Here is a 19,805-nt window from a genome sequence, read left to right on the forward strand (position 1 = left end):
GGATACTGCTTAAGATTGTACAGATCCTCTCTGATGCCCAAGGAGTATTTAGAAGGTGAGGTATGTGCTGTAAGAAGTTTCAACTAGAAACCAGTGATGAGCAGCTTTGATGACCCCAAGCTCAGGTCTGTAACCCCTGACTGCCTTATGAAAACGTTCTCACAGTTACATAAAAATGTGCATTTGTAAAACGTACACTTTCCTAGCAGGTCTCTCGGCACCACATAACAGATGTTTATTGTTACTCAACTCAGAGGTATTTTCATCCAAAGTAAAGAGTTAGTTCTTATCAAAAAAGCCAAGTGACCTATTCAATGCTACTTGCTCTTCAGACACACTCTAGTAGATTTTCAGAGCCTGGTCACCTATTCAGCTGCCTGGTGGGAGTCCACATTTTTTTGATAATATCAGAGCCCCAGATCAAAGGTTCAGTAAAGAAACAGCCATTCGCAGTGATATAGAGAACACAGGTAAGGACCAGATCCCTGATGGAACAGAAGGTGCCCAAAGAAAGCAGATGAAAGGTGAGCCAGTTGCCCTTAGAAGCAAAAGAGGCAAGGCGGCAACCCCTAGATCTGAAAAAGGAGGGACACAATATCATAATAAGATCCCCACTTGAAGAGCTCGGCGCAGTGCCATTGCACTGGGATGAAAAGGAAAATGGTGAAAAGTTTCCTGCAAGTACACACTGCTGGCCTAAGGTCTAAATTACTTGGCTAAGAGACAGAAAATGGACAGCAGCTCTAAGGGTGAAGGGAGAGACATAGAAGCAGCTCAGTAAAAGAGTATCAAAACAAGTAACTCGGACACAGGAGAATTTTATGTGCATCAGCTTGTCTAATTAATTTCCAAAGTAGTCTCATGACTTCCAATTTCATGACTAAGGTAAATGAAGATGACAGTGGAGTCTCTAAAAGAGATGCCACTGTTGCGCAGTATCAAAAGGTGTTTTAAACCTTTGACTTAATAAAAAATAGTTTGGGGGGGGGGGGGGCGGGGTGGAATGATGTAATGTACAGAACACCTGATGTAAAGCCACAGCTGAAGCTTGGGGTGAGATGGGATGACAGGGTCTGTGTCAGACCAAAAGCTACACCAGGAGGCCAGGCCTAATCAGAGTTGTACAGTATGGGAGCCCATCTGGCGGGCCAGTTCTCAGGGAAAAGGTAGCTCTGGAGATAGGGGGTCATGTTGGTACAAATTATGTTAGTCACATATTTTGAGGGCTGAGGAGGTTGTAGGGGGTCTAATATCTGGTAAATGAGGCGAAAAAGCATTCCATGTAACCTAAAGATTTGGCGGATCCTCAGCTACCCATAATGAGACTCAAGATTCTTATGTGAGGAGAGAGGAAGGTATTAAGCAAGTCGACACATCAGGGTGCAGAGCCAAAAGATCAGATTTGAAGAACTGGGTCATCAGTATCAGCTTTCAAAGGTTTAAGACTTGGGGGAGGGATCAGAAACCCAAATCCTATGAGAAGGCAATACTAAGAGGGGTGATAAAATATCATATTCACTGAAGGTCTAAGGTGTGTATATGATATCGAAAAGCCAGAACCGCTTCTTCAGAGCGCCATAGCAACCAACCATATTCAGGTAATCCTACCTACCTTCTTACCTTTCTCTGATAGAGACTGTTCAACTGTTGTGGAAACATTTATGATCTGTGAAATTAGAAACTTCACAAAAATCTGGTACTGATGTCTTGTGTTTGCTTTCGCATATGTGGGACTGAGGACTGCTGTTCCGTCACAAAGACTGGACACCTTATATCGGTGTTGCTATGAATCAACCATTGGCAATCTATTATCTGTGAACAGTTCACAAATCTACTAGGTATAACAATAACACTTCAGTATAAATTCCCATTGGGCACCTGGAGGAGCATCTCAGCAGTAGGCCTTGAAATCACTGTGCTGTGAACACTTGAGCTGGGATTTGGGGGCACTTCAAAATAATTTCCTCTATGGCGCCAGAGAGAGCAGCCCACCTAGGGAATCAGTGAGTCTAGCTGTTAGAGATGCCCCACTGAGAGGAGCAAGCCATCTGCCTCTCTATTGAGCAAAGTTCTAGAGACGCCATAGGTGCAGCAGCCAAACATGTAGGCCTGCATGGGTCAGGGTCACCCTAGTCTAAAGAGCTCACTAATAATGAATCCTGGAAAGAGCCAGAATGCAAAGGACGATGCAAAGCCAGACACTGAGGGCTGCTTAGAAAAAAAAAAGAAAAAAAACCGAAGAGCAGTCTCAGAGATGGTCCTGGCAGAGAGGAAATGACTATGCATGATAGCTATGTATACTGTGCAAGATAAAACATTTGTAGGTAAACGCAGAGGATGGACTGGTATATGAAAGCATTTTGCAGTGTCCAAGGGGTGAGGAAGAGGTGCAGAAAGACTGAACAAACGCCTGAGTTTCAATTATTTACTTTCATATGGTGTAAGTCTCAATCAGAAGACAGAGTTATCCCGTGGCTCTTGAAGAAATAGTGAACTGTCTGTAGTACTGCAGCTTTTAAACGTGGTTTAAATATGTTTCTGTTTTCCGATGAATGCTAAGAGCCTGGACTACGATGGAAGCCACTGTGACTGTATTTAGAATTAAATCACGATGGGCACCTACATTTCTTTTCTTGATTACAATGCTAACTGCACCAGTGCAGAAACGCTCCGTCTGGGTCTATGCGAGTCCAATAATCAACTTGGAGAACTGAAACTCAGCTCAAGAATCCTCAGCAGTCAGACTGTGGTTGCCACCCCTTCCTTCCTGGGCACCGAAAACGAGGTTGCCAAGGAAACAGATGTAGTCCAAGTCCGAACTCTGTCAGAAGGGTTTTCAGTGAGTGACCAATTCAATGAGGCTGTATGGCAAATACCATTTAACAACACTGAAAGTAATGGATTCTGAGGCATGTCAGGTGGCCCTGCAATTCTCTCACATTATTCCAAGCACTGAGACCCACTTGCAGCACAGCAAAGCACCTCAACTGTGACATGTACCAACACAATTCTTCCACCACAGCCTCCTTGATAACATCTCTGTCTAACAATTCAACTCCAACCTAGTCAGCAATGCATCTCAGCTTGCGATTCCCTTCATGGTACCTTACATAAACCTCTGCTAAGACACCTCAATCCTGGGCTGCCGCATTCACTTGATGAATCAACGACAAGGATCTCAATTTGTAATTCCACTCATGATACAAACTCACAAACGTCCTCCAAAGCACCTCAAACCTCAACATCTTAAGTTTGTGGATCAATCCTGACCCCCATCTCAATTGTAAATCCACTACTGGTAATGCAGCATACAACTCTGCTAATGCACCTCAAAACGGACCTGCAGCAACTCTAATTCATGTATCAAAACTGGCCTGCACATTGAATTGTAAATCCACTGCTGTCACCTCCAATTTATGAATCAATTCTGGTGAAGAGCCCGCATTGTAAATTCACTGCTTGTGCTGACTTCTGAACCTTTGCTGAGGCACCTCCCTCTTGGCCTGCAGCATCTCATGTGTATGAATAAATCATGACCATAATCTCAAACTGTAATTTACTGACTGGGGGAGGGGGGCACAAAACCTCTGCTAATGCATCTCATTTATGGCCTGGCCTTCAGTTTATGAAGTTTATGAATCAATCCTGACCAGCATATCAAACTGTAATTCCACTGCTGGTGTGGATTTATAAACCTCAGCTGAGCAATCTCCCTTTTGGCCTGCAGCATCTTCAGTTTATCAATAAATCCTGACCGGGATCTCCAATTGTAATTCACCTACTGGAAAGGACTTCTGCTAATGCACCTCAATCCTGGTGTGCAGGAGCTCCAGTCTATGAATCAATCCTGACCGGCATAGCAATTATAATTTCACTATTGTTAGCACCACATAAAACTGTGCTATGGCATCATAAATCTGACATGCGTGCCAGTGACTACCTGGGCCCCGTATCCCATCTGTGCTGAGGCACCTCTAGCCTGCTCTGCCCCACCTCAATTATACCAACACTAATTCAATGGGCGTCTTCTTAAACAGCACTACCCTTCCTTATGCAGACCTTCCAACTTTGAGACAGGGCCTTTGGAACTGTGGGGCAGCAGCATTTTCAGCATGATTAAGGATTTGCTGAGTTTGTCACATAATTCATCATCTGCTGCACAATCTGCAGGTTGAAACAAAAAATTGTTTCTCGCTCTTACAGAGCAACACTTACTAAAAACACAGTGCCATGTGCTGCCACACAGTGGAAGCACTCCTTCCAAAGGTTGAATAGTCCCCCTTTCTGTTGCTTATTGCTGTATTTGGATGATAAACTGGTACTAATGCGGTGAAAACTTTGCCCAGACAGTTTAATCTATGTAAAAATGTCAAAATAAGGAAGCAATACTATCACAAAATGTGCTACATTATGCCGCATAGTTTGCCTTTTCTTGGTGCAGGATTTAATTAACACTGCTGCAAAATTCCAGTAGCCCTGCTTCAAGATGAATCTCACCATGTGAGAGGAGGCGGGGCCCTAAAGTGGCATGGCCTTGAGCCCATTGCTTTTCAAAGAGGTGAGAGGACGGGGCCATGGAGAAAGGGCACAGTCCACAAAAATCTTGTAAGGCTGTTGCTAATATGTTCTATTGAATTTGCAAAACCACCCATGAAAATCTGCTGTGGTCAGCCTCCAAACACATGCTAGAAACCCACACACAATGCACAGGGATTCCTACATCGTTTTCTCTTTCACCATGTGATACTGGCTCCACACTGGGAGACCGTTTGAGTAGAGCCAATATCATGTGACACAGTGGTATAGTGTGAGCTGGCAGGTGTGTTATTTCAACACAAATTCCCCTTTCCATTCTCCACTGTGCACAATAATTCTGACCTGTAATAACCCCTGAAAGTCAAACCCTGTCTATGCTTTTAATCACAGTATCCTATAATCCTGACTGCACTATCTCAACGCACAGCTCATTTTCTCCTCCCCACTGTGAATAGCAGTGTTAATGTGGGACAGGCTCTACACATTTTATTTACAGTGCCCCGGGGTTCCCACCCACCAAATCACTTGTATAATTAAACAGAGTTGATCCAAAACTCCTCTCCATTGAATCAAAGAAAGGCACTGGCACACTTTAAGTGCAAAGTGCAATATTTATTTAACACTGTGTGGTGGCAGAACCCCAATGCATTACGTCGAACGAGTAGCCTTTATCACGATAACAAGCGCCATATGTACATTACGTGATAATACATCCAAAACCATAAAAGAAATACCATCATCCTGCAACAGTATTCCCACATAATCATCTGACTCAAATAAAGTGTTATCACATTTTGATTATCTAGAGAAATCCAAGCATAATTAATAATACTTTGGACTAAATAATATCAATATACATTGTACCAAAGTTCATGATTATTATTATTATGTTCTCAAAGTAAGCGTTGTTGTTGATTGGACATAAGATCTAATTTACAATCACATAATTCATTATTATGGAGATGTATCATAGGAAAGAAGGTGCATGGAAAGAGATTGATCTATTAAGTAACAGCAACTATTAATTGTTTGAAAGTAAATAATCTCAAGGCACCACTGTTTTATCTTATTTCTAAGATCCATAAAACAAATTAATTCTCTAGGCAGACTGATCATATTGGCACATGGGAGTCTTTTAGAGAACACTTTAAAATATATTGAACGTTTTCTGAGAACAGATTAACTGCTTGTCCTCATAGTTGCATGACAACTGATGTTTTTTAATACATTTTTGATATAGCACGGATTATGTCACAGGATGTGTTATCTTAATACACAAGCATTGCACACTCAGATGGTTTAAGAGCAGTTAAACACTATTTGAGACCTTGATCAAACTCTATCAACACACCGTAAAGATTTCAGATTTTGCTTGCCTAAGAAGATCTTTATATTTAATAAAGAATGGTTCAGATAAGGGACTCCCATGGTCACCTGTTTCGCCCCCAGCTATGCTAATTTGCATATGGGCTGTGGGAAGAATAGATGATCCATAGCTCTGATATGGAATATTGGTCCAGCCAAATTATTTTATGGCTGAGATACATCATCAACCTCTTTGTAGTGTGAAAATGATATAAAACTTTAACACAAGAGTTTGTGGACTTAATAATTATCAATAATCCAAACCTTCACTTTAGCAGTACAGTTCTTGGAGAAACATGGCTTTTTTAAATGTGCTAAATGCAAATCCTGCAATCATGGTCAGAATATCAAACTATTAGAAAATTCAGTAACAGAAAATAAGTACACAAAAGACATTACATCTGCAGAGATGATCATGTAATCTATGGTTAGATTTGTCCTTGCCAAAAATATATATTGGGAGTACCAAGCTGCCGGTCTATAAAATAATTTTGTAACATTTAAGAACAATTGAACACCATGACAATACTTAACCAGCTGCCAGGCAATTTTGAACCACACACAAGGGTAAAAAATCTTTACTGGAATTCAGTGTAAAAGATGGGATCCCAAGCACAGTCAGAAGTGCAAACAGAGAGACGGCCCTCAGAAGATTAGAAAGCAGATACGTTTTAGAACTTGACAATGGATCTCATCGAATTGAACACAGATGAGTTATAAGTACATTTATAAAACATGTAATAATTTTAAGTTCGCCCTCTTTTTTGGAATTTGTGATAATAATTTTGTGATCTAGTTTGTTTACTAATTGTTTTTATTAATGTTCTCTTGTTTTCAGTTTTCATGTCAATCTGAGAGGCCACAAAAAGTTTTCATTGTATAAAGGATGATAAGATCTGTCAGACACCTTTTATGACAACATATTGCTGAATGAAACTTTGAAAAAGACCAGTGCACTTGTGATTCCAGTTAATTAATTTCAAAATGGCCCACTAGGGCTTGATTTCACTATCAGATTAGGTGTACATTATTGTTATGGTTAAGATGGATGTTTTATAATTATGAGTTCCGTAATGAGTTCCGGCATGGAATCTGATGGGGCCCCTGACACAGCGGGGCCGGACGGTGCGCCAGCGGGGGCAGCCCTCTCGAATAAGAGACGCATGGCCTCGTTAAACTCCTTGAGTTGAGAGGGGGTCGCTCCGGCTCCCGGGAAGGCTCGAAGTCAGCCCCGACATCAGGCAGAACTGTGCCAGGAACGTCGACGTTCCTGAGTCGCCTAGTCAATTGACAGATGGGGCGAAGTCAAAGTCTGCTTGGACTTCTTCTTCTTGTGCCTCTTCCACAAGTGCGAAGAAGAGGACTTGGGGCTCCTGGAGTAGTCCCGCGACCTCCTCCTCAATATGGACCGTGCCCTCCTAGGAGTCGTTCCAACAGACGTCAACTGCCGGGCTGCCATGAGCCTCAGAGACCGCTCTCTCAAAGCTTTCAGAGCCATGGCCCAGCAGTCGGTACACGACTTGGAGTTGTGGTCTCGGTCAAGGCACCAGAGACATACCTGGTGGGGGTCCATCAAAGCCATGTCGCGATGGCAGGCGCCACACGGCTTGAACCCAGTCTTTCTCGATGTCATCCTGCATAGGCTTCAAAAAGACTTGACAAAAAGACAGAGGGAAGTTTGATTCCTGATCTGCATTTAAGCGGCACAGAAGGAAAAGAACTGACGTATGCACACCCGGATGGTGCCATTATAGGCAACCTTGATGTCACAGACCGGTCCGATGATGACGACACGCGGATCTGAACAACGCCACACGATGGCACGCGCAGGATACTGCTCAGCAAAAATTACGGATTCCAAGCTCATGCCAGGAAATTCTAAGGTAAGAAATCTGCAGCTAGAAGTCTCTATCAGATAATCAGATGTTATGTCCAATCGAAACCAACAGTTACTTTGGGAACACAATAATACTAATTATGAAATGCTGTACAATGTATAATGAGGTTATTTAGGCCAAAGTATTAGTATTGATGCTTTGATTTCTCTAGATAAAACAAATGCAATACCACTTTATTTGAGAGAGATGATTATGTGGGACTACTGTTGAAAGATGATGGCACTTCTTTTGTGTTTTTGGATATATTATCACATGGTGTAATTTAAAGGGAACTCAGTATGGTGCTTGTTACCATGATCAAGGCTACTTGATAGCCAAAACATGTTAAGCTTCTGCCACTGCACAGTGCTAAATAAATGTGCACTTTGTACTTACAGTTTGCCGGCGCCTATTTTTGATCTGATGGAGAAGAGTTTTGGATTGATACACTGAGGGAGGCAATCGTCGGGGAAGCTGCGCACCACCTCTTATTAGGCACCACATGACATTTCCCCACGCTTTCAGAGGAGTAAACAGAGTTGGATGCAAATGTTTTTGCTTTCAGTATGCACATGGGTCATTTTTCCACATAACACACATTGACATAAATGAACTAAAAAGGTGCCAAAAGTTAGTAGCTAAGTCAGAATGGTCCACAGAGCACTGAGAATTACCAGACTTTTTTGACTGGAGGGGAGTTCACAAATTGGCTGCTCTGAATGTCTGCTAGCATCCAATCAGAAATGACCCGCAACTTGCTTTATTCTTATTGGTTTAAATGAACCATATGTTAGGGCCATTCTCAATGGCTACTTAGACCCAATTAAAAAAATCAAAACCCCAATGGCTAGCCAACACCTCTCTTGCTGACCAGTTTTTAGATCTCTCCTAAAAGAGCGCATGTGCCAAATTGCTGCGAAACATATTATCTAACACCTAGTTTCCAGTCCAATGCAGATCTGTAACTAAGGAGGGGTAAAAAAAAAAAATGCAGATGCATCATTGTAAGCCCACGCATGCATGGTGTGCACACCTACACAATTACCTGGCTAGCAGCGTGAAAATGTTTTTTTGTTTTTAAAATCAGCCATGCACTAAAGCATTGGGGATGCTGTGATGCATTGCCAAAAGTATCAGCAAAGCCAATAAATCCTAAAGGTGAAAGCTACTGCTTTGTTAATGCTTGTTTCAAACTTGTATTAGTGAGCTTTCTTTTTAAATTCTAATTGCGCTCCGCTGGCGAATGTTAACCAAAAAAAAAAAAAAACTGGAGTTTGCTCAATTCACTTTTTAGTTAATCTTTCAACCAGCTATGCACCTGAACTATTAGCAAAAATCAAACATCCTCTGCTAATCATGCTACACTGTCTCGCTCTTTCACAAAGTGATCAAGGTTTGAGTCCTGGGACCCAATTACAAGCCCTTAATACTGACTACATGTTAAGTATTCATTTGTAGACCTGAGTATAGAGAGCATTGTAAAGACAGTGAACCTCCACCACCAAATGCCTAACCGTAGGCAACATTTACTATGCTCAGCTTCTCAAATCTCTCTCTAGCCACACTACATTACAGCAATGCACCCTGCCAAGTGGCTAAGGGCTCAATGCACACTTTACCAGAGCAAGGAGGAAACCCTACTACATGGTGGGAAATTACCTTGAAATGGTCAAAGATTTCAATCTGAGAAGGGTACTGTGGAAGAGATTTTTCCTCATGCATAAGAAAGTGCAAATCCACAAATGGCTTTACAGATACACAAATGCACACTATGTACTACAGCACATGGGAAAAGTCCTCCACATAGTTGTGAGTGGGGATACACTGTTTTTTCTGCATATTATGGGAAACCTTCGTGAATTCCATATATCCAGAAATCTGCACCCATGCCAAACTATAAACCTACATGTGCAGATTTCAGAATTCTCTCGAGGCTCACCACCAAGTGCTTTGAGATCTGCCTTAGAGGTCGTTTAACACAAAAGGGCCCTTACGGGTTAGAGGATGCTATGTTGACACATCTGAAAACTCATACATTAGAAAGGTGTACATACATATCAACCCATCCATGGTCACCGCTGAGCTCAATAGCTTTCATGTGCTCCCCAGCAGACAGGTACATCTCTGCCGCAGCCTTTGGCTCCTTGATGTTCTTAGCCCAATCGGCCTGCTTGGTGATCAGCATCCTTGTGTCCTTGGGGTCTCCCGACTTCAGGAATTCCTGAGGAAGGAAAGAACACAAAAGCACTCACTGTCTGTAGTCTGTAGTCTGTTATCCTGACATTTTGCAGACACAGGGATGCCTGTGTTCATGATGAAGGACAATACCACTGCCTCAGCACTGCAGTGTTTTACTGTGAAACTCATGAGATATTGCAAAGAGAAATTCCTGCCTTCTACCTGCACCATGAGCTCATCCCAAACATACGCACACTGCATGAGGCGTATAATCCCAGGAAAAGGCTCGGCTACAATACTTGCTGATGGCCTTGAAATCACAGGAGTTTGAAGGGAAGCTCCACCACGGTGCAGACAACACAAGTTCTTTCTCCTGCTTCCCCTAGCTACCCAATTCCACATACTGATGCCTCTTCCATGCAGGTTCTGCTTCCCACAGTCTTGTGCTTCTTCTAAAGGGGACTAAAGTATGTCCATTGAAACAAATTCAAGGCTCTAGAGACGGACATATTCCCTAGTGCAACAACCCTCCTTGCGCTGCTGCTGCGAGACAGTAGAGACCCACCCAAGCTGAGACGCCACAGGGAAAAAGGGGCGTTCAGGACTGGACGCTCTCCCAGACGTTGGCCTCTCTGATGTGATGCCTAATGCCTAGTTGGGTTTGGTGAAGCAGGCATCTATACAATGAAAAAGGGGTGCTGAAATGCACAGAAACTGCCAACTTATTTCACAAAAGCTGTCAAACGAACAGCAATGGGCAACCCACTAATTCATTTTACAGAAATTGCGAAATACATTGAAATGGACACAAACCGCCCACCGCACTGCACACTGGATTGGATGTTAAAAACAAACCATCAGAAAGAACTTCGATTAGCACTGGCATGCATGGAATGGCTGTCCCAAAGCTTCTCTTAATAAGTGAAGCCTTCAGTCAGCCAAGACCCCTTTAACATAGACTGCTGCTGCCTGAGGCTAACAAAGGACTTCAAGTGACAACAGTAAATCTTAGTAGGTTTGTGTAATTTAGCCAGAGCCTTTATTCAGTTCACTGAGGCTGGTTTTATGTCACCTAGCCTCAGGTGATCCTGTCCGTGTCTAAATGCAGTTTGTGACCAATAACTCATCACCACTAGGTGGGTGTGTGGTCATGACTTACGAATTACTGTATGGCCTACTATGCGGAAGTGCAATGATTGCCTGGTGACACTCTTGCAGCACAGAAACCACTGGTGCTATAGTGAGGGGTGTGGTAGGGATTTAAGCCCTCTGCAAGCTTCTTACCCTCCTACTCAGTCTAAGAATTGCCAAACTCCTACATGAAAGTAGCTGCTGTGCGCCCAGTAGAACTGCCAACACACTGCATCATTTGGTCAAATACCTGCTATTACACCTTTAAGAAGCAGGGGTGCATTGACAAATTCTGCTACAAATCACAACAGAAGTAGTGGTTCTTCAGGCAATTCTTATCCTCAGTGCACTGCACAGGTGAGCCGACCCACAACTAATCTCTTAACACTGTGAGCACGACGACTACTCCTATGTAGCTGGCATTAGAATATGGGCCAAAAGGCAATTCAACGGTTTGGAACTGGCCAAATATAATTGGGCCACAATTACAATGCAGACTATGCAAAAATCTGTGCTATTCAGGAACTAATCCTTCACATTGCCCAACCAAAACATTAATGTGGACATCAGTGAAAACATACAGCTTTAGCACCTATCCCTTGTAGGTCTGACCAGAATGATATCGCTCTTTTGGGGAATACACTGCACAATGTCTACTACAGATACTAACATCACCTAGTCCCTGTTCCACGTAGGATATACTACCTAAAATAAAACACATACTACACCCAAGATTTACTGGGAATTCATTTTGGCAAAAATGTTGGTCCAAAGGTTGCCACAGCCTCATTTCCAATAGTACAGACAAGAAATTCCCCACAAAGATTACCCTAGTGAATACATATCAAGTCCACAGCCTCAAGACACAGCTTCTGGTCTTGAATGGACAATGCCAACTTGCTGACAGCATTCACCAGTGTTCACCTTCCACTGCCAATACACAGTTGAAAGCTCAATGGCTCCAAACAAAAGAAACTATGATGCATAACCGCTGTGTATGCATACGCTGATCATTTTGGAAATGTGAGGGATACAGCAAGAATTATACAAAAGGTTTGACGTTTCACTTGCACAGTCCTCTGTCCCTGGATGGCCCTCCAAATGCTGCCCTATTCAAGGAGAGATGCATACATGATTAGAGTAGTTTCAGGCCAAGATGGCCTGAAAGTTTCAACACAAGAGGTTGTACGAGGAATGCTACATCTTCACGTTGATACTCAAGTTTAGACAGATTTATCATAAGTATGAGGGTTCTTCCTAGTAGTGATTCCATGGAGATCAGAGGCCCCTTTAAAAGAATCCAATTTGATGTCTGATGTGTGAGATTTAAACAAATGCAAAAAAGTCCTCAGCACCAAGAGATAATGGCCTCAGGGCCTGCAAATAGTCAGTGTTTGGCAAACACTTGACACAGTCTCCTGAAGATGGATCCAGTACTAGGCCACTGTTTTTTCAGGGGACTCAGACTTTAGAAGCCAATCCAAGAAGTATGGAAGATGTGAACACTTTGTCTGCAACAACCACCATTACCTTGGTAAACCCTCTCTTGGGATAGATATGAGGCAAAGAGGACAAAAGAAGGATATGGACCAACTTCTTCATGTAGCAAGAGAGCAATAGTTGCCAGAATATGAAGAGGAGCAATTTCTGTAAAAATTCAGCATAGCATTCATGAGAGACCTCTACCTGAAAAGTTCATATGGGCAAAGCTTTTCAAGCAACTCAAGCAACAAAATGGACTCCTCAGATAACGAAGAACACGAATTCAGGGGCACAAGGCCAGCTCATTGTGGCAGTAACTTTCCAAGCCCAACTCATTGCTTTAAGGAAGGATTCAACCTCTGTCTTGTTCATTGTTTTTTTCTTTATGTAGTGTTAGGCATCAGTGTCATCCATACTTCGACATGATCATCTCCTCTTTCACCTCTCAGTTGAATTCTGCAAGAAGCATGACCTTCAACCTTTGACCGAAATGTGTAGAGCAAGATAACCTTGTCACTTCTTTCCCAAATAGTATGCGTTTACCTGGAGACAATACTAAACTGGCACCAGAATTCTGGTCAGGACCTATGCATCATTTCCAGGATAATGGGATCCGACAAAGACATCTTGCGCTTAGGCATTAAAGCGTGAAGCCTGAAACTTTCAGTGGCAGCCCGACGCTGCAAACTCTCAGGAAAGTTTGAAAAAAATATATAGAAAAAGATCACAGAGGATCTATGCCAAGTGCACTGAACAAAAGTCAAACCACTAAAATATCTTGCCTCGGGCAAATGGCCAGTACATTGGAGCATGCTAAGAACAGACTTGATTGCTGACTAACCTTAAGTGTCAACAAACGGGATGAAAAAATCATGAGCAATGGCATGCATCTTTCTGAATGCCACACCTCACAGAAGAGAGGTCCCCATGCATTGGCAACACCATCTGCGAGTGTCCAACCGAACAGTACAAAGAGCCCACAAGTAACCAGTTTGTGCTTCTTTCAATAAAAAACGGATCTGAAATAGAAGCGACACGACTAAGCAACATTTCACTTTTCCAGGATTTTTCCAAGAATTACAACAATACTGGAAAGCTGCGACTCTTGCACAGCTCCAAGAGTATGCATATTCATAACTGTTTATGCACACAGAAATAAAGAGGTTTCAGAAAAGTTTCCCCTTGGCGAAACGCTTTCCCTTGAACCCACATCAATTGTGAAGGTGTTCATAGTCACTTGGAAAACTGTTTTTCTAGCCAAGGGAAGCACAAAAGCAAAGTTTGTAAGTTGCCATAAAGTTATGATTTGTTCACCAAGTTTTGCATGTGTACCAGTTAGATCCTTCTTACAAGACCCACAAACACACCCATTATTGAAAAATTGCACACATGCTTACTCCATCATACCAGTGGAATTTCTAGGAGTTTATTTACAAGGGTAAAATTCAACTAGTCCCGGACTTGTGAATCAGCAAAAACACTTCCTCTGTTATACTTTGTCTGTATTGGCACATTTAAGGTTCACTTAGGTGCTTAAATAGGGCCCTAACATGTAAATTAAATAATATGTAAAAAAAGAAAACAGAGTGGGAGTTAAAAAATATTGCAGAAATGAATAAAATGATACTTGACTTGAACTTATGGGTCCTATTCACAAATTGCATTTTGTTTTATGCACATACTACAAAATGCAGTTCATGAACCTACATGTGAAAACCTCAACCTTCGTCTCTCTAATATTGTCTTTGGGGAAATTAATAAATACTGTATCAGAAAGTAGCCTCCTCAAATGAGTGAAGTGCCTACATATCACCCCCTTCGAACAGACTTCAGTGGCTCTCTCTTCCCAGCCATGTGACCTTGAAGAACTGCTGTGTCATCTACAAAGCAGTAACTTTGAACACAGGAACTCATCTGGCAGGAATCAACAGAAATGGTGGCCAATGCAACAGTCTTGAAGTTACCAAACAAGGAAAAAAATGAAGAGCCCACAGAAAAAAACCTTTTCGAACCCTATAAGAATTATATTATACTTGGATCTGCATCACTCCATTGCTCCTGCATGTCAAGAGGGAGTTGAAAAACCAACTCTTCAATTAATATCCTCTGATAGAACCACTAGGATCCCTACCCTGTTGTTAACCATGTTTCTGTTCTCTAGCTGGGTTTGCACCAAGTGCAACAAATGGCTGTAGTGTAAGATTATTTGATGATGGCATCTGTTGCAAAAGGCCTTCACACCTCCTTGCACGGAAACAAGGTATGCGTCAAGAAAATGTGCAGAGCATCCAGAAGGTACAGTGAGCAATACCTCAACACTGGGGTTCATCTAAAAGTAACCATCTCCTAGCACATTAAACTCAAAAGGGTCCCAAACATTACTCTTCACTATTCATTCTCCTCGGTGCCTACTCACCGCAGTCTATAAACCCTTATGCATGTGCCCTTGTTCTTCCCCGGTCTCTTTCTTCATATTCCCTCTTCTCTCTGTTTCCCCTTTTTCCCCAGTATCCATTATCTGCATCCATGCCAATCTCATTTCTTCTTCTTTTGAGCAACAGCTGTCCACAGGCATAGTACCTTGGCGTACTCAAACATGCGCAGATCTGTATACATATCCAAGGCACGGCTCTCGTGGCCACTTTTCTTGTACAGCTTGGCGGCCTCGTGGAACTTCCCCTGGTAAGCGTATACGTCGGCCAGGAAGAGGTCATTGTTGGTGTCTCCACGCTTCTTCCGCTCCTGCAATGGGAAAATATTGGTCATTTCTACATTGTCCATGCACCCTTTCTAAGAGTCAGAGGCTCTTTTTCAAACAAGCAATGGCAAAGCCAAACGTCTCGCCTTTGGGACTTGTTGGCCTTGTCAATGGCTTAGCACTGCTGCACAGCATCCCTGATGTGCAGCACGGCTAGTAAACAGGTTGAAAAAAAGCCTACGCAGTCGTCTGTCATTTTGTAGATGCACATACCGAGCATGTGCAGCATACGAAATGACAGCGGCGTTTCTGTTTTCTTTTTGTTTACCAATCCAAGATGGGTGGGAGCAAGAACACAGATGTGGGATGGACGCAGGAGGGTGGAATGACGGCAGGTGGGAAAGCAACACAGGGCAGGCAGAAGCAACACAGGGGAACAAAGGATGAACCAACACTGAGGATGCAGATGAGGGAAGCATCGCAGAGGGCACAGGAAGGGACACAAACTGAGACAGAGCAGCGTGGGAGTGAAAACAAATGTACGAGAGAGCACTACATGGAGTTAAAGGAGATCGCAGAGCAACTAGAAGAAAGAAGCTGTTTAAAAGTAAAAGGATACCCAAGAACAACTCAAAGGACAAAGTTGTAGAAAATAACATTTTTCAAATGTTATGAAAAGAAATGGTGTGAGAGAAGTGGGTAAACATAAAGAATGGTAAAAATGCGTGCATACTCATAGAATGCTTTAGAAAAGCGTGATTTAAGTTTCTTAAATTGTGATAGTGTCGACGGTAAGAAATTAATTTGGCACGTACAAGTACAGATAAGGCCCTAAATCAGCGGTCCTTAACCTTTTGACTTCTGAGGACCCCCAGTGTATCACTTCTAGAACCTGGGGAAAACCACCTAAGCAATTTCCACGATATGAACCTCAATACAATGTCCAAAAATACAAATGCAAATATTCAAACGAATACACATACTGTGCAATATTTTATTTAATTCACAAAAAGTACAATAATCAAAATTTCAACTTTAATGAAAAGGTTGGAACATTCCAAAATGTAGTTTTATTTCTAAACAATGATGCGATATGCCAGACTCCAGCTTATTGCCTTGTCGTTTTCACTCCTAGCGTAACCTCTTTGACAGTGCATATCAGTGCTTCAATTGAGGCCATCAATCATCCATACTAGATTTTGTCTGCTGTACTAGTGCTTCTCCCACAAATCAAGATGAGGATATCAGCTTAATTTTTAGCCTTCAATTTTCAAAGCGTTTTAACATTTTCAATTTTGTTTTTTAATGTAAACATTTATATTAATCTGGCAATTTTGTTACATTTTCCTAACAGTTGTGGGAACCCGGTATACATGTCACAGACCTCCCCTGAGGGGCTGCAAACCAAAGGTTAAGTAGTAACACCATTTGCCAACTGATATATTTGCCTCCTATATTCTTTAAGTGCTGAAGAAATTCAGTTCACGTTGTGCACTGAATAAGAGACCAACAGCACTTTAATATTTTTTCTACATTAGAAAAACTGTTAAAGTCAAATAGCCTGGTATTGCCCATGTCTGCAAGTGATTACATCAATGTATATTTCAAATTAAATTTGATTTACAAGAATTTAAGAAAAGAACAACTTCTAAAGTAATTAGGTTTATAATCTTTTCTAAAAATCAGTAGGTATCTATTGTATAACATCACCCAACTTACACTAATATTGCTTTGCAGACTTAAAATCTTGTTCCCATGTGGCCATATTCTATAAATAAATGAACTAAACTTATTTTAGGGGCTTCTGGCTTTTATTTCTTATTGCAGTGAAACCTTCAATCAAAAAGGGAAAAAACACCCTTAACATTAATTAATAATGAGATTGTGGGGTCTTGGCTGTTCTTTCCTTGCAACTGAGAGCTTGAGTCAGAATCACCCACTTATATTTTAACTGCGGTTTTAATCATTGAATGTGATTCTAAATATTGAAGTAGCTATATTTACCAAGCACAAAGCCCAATAGAGCGGGAGCCATGCCAGATATATAGGCTATAATTGCAAAATACATTTAATACAATGAATCTTAATAAGAATCAATTACAGTCACTGGTTAGACTGTCCCTTGACCTCACAGACTCAGGATGCAGTTCAACCCAAACAGAACCAGACAATGTTTCAAAGTGTGCAGGGATTCAGTAAGGTGCATGAATGCATTCACGGCCATGATGGTAAGAAACTTAAAATAACTGAAAGTGAGACCATATGCACTTGTTTCCGTGCTATGTTTCTGTCCATTTGGCAACCAGGCTGTTTCCTGGTGAAACCACGTGGCTGCTGCTTTTTCACATTCTCTTCTGATAAATTCTATACCCCTGCACCACTACTACCACCCATTAAAACACCCAATCCAAATGAATCTTATATTTAAACAAAACTATCTCCATTTCTCTGTTCTTTGCTGTTGTTTATGGATGATAGGCTCTATCTTGAAAGGACCTATATGTAATATGCAGCAGTATTCTAAACTGTATAATAAATATGCAAATATATTTGTTGTTTTTAAAGCAGAAGTCCCCAATCCCTCATGGGCAATGAGCAATGTTTGAGTGTCAGAAGAAATGTTGATTAATATCTCAATCACAAAAAACACGTATTGACCGAGGTGTATTGGTAAGATGATTGGCACATGAACTAAAACTGAAAGGATCTTAATCAACAGGCATGATATATATATCCTCAAGGTTTTTTTTTTTTGTTAAATCACATTACCCAGTGGCAGTTGTCACTGGGTACTTATAGTTAGGACCACGTTTACATAGGAAATTGATTTTTTGGTTTGCTTATAACTTTGCCATCATTTGATGAATCTTCACAAAACTTTCCCCCCAAAAAAGTCATCCACCTCAGCTTCTTCCTGGAAAGCTTTGGGGTGATCCATCAAGCGGGGATCCAAAAACGCCCTATGCAGTTTTCTGCAGCATGAGGCCATGTCCATTGGTTTAGCGGACAGTCATTCCAAGCGTCATGAGATGAGCAGTGCTATCTTCTCTAATGTGCATAAACTCTCTGAATACTGTACTGGACTGAGCGTCGCTTTGGAGAGCTATTTCAAGGGTGTTGGTGAGCTATAGATGCATGCTATAGATATACAATACGTGGGAGCCTGAAATCCTTGTATAGAAGCCTATTTCAGTCTAGCTATAACATTTCTAGTCACCTATAATAGGAAAATTATGTATCTGCTCATCTATAAGTTTCTGCAGACGAGCTGTGACATCATAGTATCTGTGCCAGAAAGGCACGTGACAGTGCATTATAAAACAACAATAAAGAGAACTGGTTCTTTGTCTTTCGATCTGTTTTTCTAAAAGGAACAGAGGTTAGCAGAAGAGAAATATTTATGGCAACATGTATAGTTTTAGGACATTGCAGGAACCTCTCCACGTTTCTATACATAATGAGCTACAGCATTTATTTCAGCTGATTTACGTTGAACAGATACTAAAAAAAACAAATTACTCAAAGCTTTTTGGCGTTTAATTTTGCACTAGAGATTCTATTTTTTATTCTTCATGTGTGCTGCCATACTATCGTTTTCATGTGAAAGAGCAAGACGCCGAGGATTTAAGTGGTTTGTGGAAATGGTGATGGCATGCATGTATGATAAGGAATAAAATTTCCCCTGCCGTCCAGTATGAGGATATTGCAATTAGTCACTGAACTCCTCAGTGGCTTGAAATACCCTTTTAATGTACAACACAAACTCATTCATCCAGTAGACACCGAAGGCATAGATGGTCTATAGAAAATGGGCACAATTTGGTAGGTTTTGAATACATTTGGGGGTCTCTTCCAAATGCTTTTTGAGAAAACCTAGTTTCAAAAGGTTTGTTTTTAGGTACATTAGATCAGTAAGTCAGGGAAAAATGAAAGTTTAAAAAGAATGTTCACAAACAGCAAAGGGGACTCCCCCAAAAAACTCCTGGAGAAATTTGGCCACAAACTGTGCTTTTTCATTTACTTTTTGGCACTAACATTCTCCTCCAATAAATAACTGGAAGATTTCCTGGTAACAGTGCATTTGTTTTGGAGAGCATTTGTCAAATCTTGGTAGTGTTTAAATGATATATGTACTGGGGATGGTATTAGAACCCAGGTGCACAGGTTCCAAATTTAACATCTTAGTGACAAGACTACGAGACACTACTGCCAAACTGAGGCACCACTAATCAATATTGCTACAACTTTCAAAGTTTATCTTTTTGTAATACAAGAGTTAACATAGAATACTTTGCAGAATTCCATATATCTCCAAATATGCACACTTGACAAACTCTCTAGATGCACGGTTAGCTGTTTAAAGGTTTTCACAATGCCTTTTAGAACACATGAAGTTTCCATAATTACCTAGCCACAAGACAATTTCTTGAGATGTCCATCTATCACTGTGCAATATTTAATAATTTTGAAGTCAATACAGATTGTAAAATTATTTAAGGGCAACTTGCAAATGTCATATTGCCGAATTAGTGCATTTC

General features: G+C 41.4%; 1 protein-coding gene across 1 annotated transcript in view; it reads right to left on the reverse strand.

Moving 5' to 3' along the window:
* The window catches only part of IFT122 (intraflagellar transport 122), a 251,801-nt gene that overhangs the window by 118,967 nt on the left and 113,029 nt on the right, over positions 1 to 19,805 (reverse strand). The window contains exons 17-18 of the mRNA XM_069206316.1: positions 15,150 to 15,311; positions 9,833 to 9,999 (exon numbers count right to left, since the gene is read on the reverse strand). Coding sequence (XP_069062417.1) covers positions 9,833 to 9,999; positions 15,150 to 15,311 — 329 coding nt within the window. The remainder of the gene's footprint in view (positions 1 to 9,832; positions 10,000 to 15,149; positions 15,312 to 19,805) is intronic.

This window comes from Pleurodeles waltl, chromosome 9 (genome assembly GCF_031143425.1).
Source record: "Pleurodeles waltl isolate 20211129_DDA chromosome 9, aPleWal1.hap1.20221129, whole genome shotgun sequence".
NCBI classification, from domain to species: Eukaryota; Metazoa; Chordata; class Amphibia; order Caudata; family Salamandridae; genus Pleurodeles; species Pleurodeles waltl.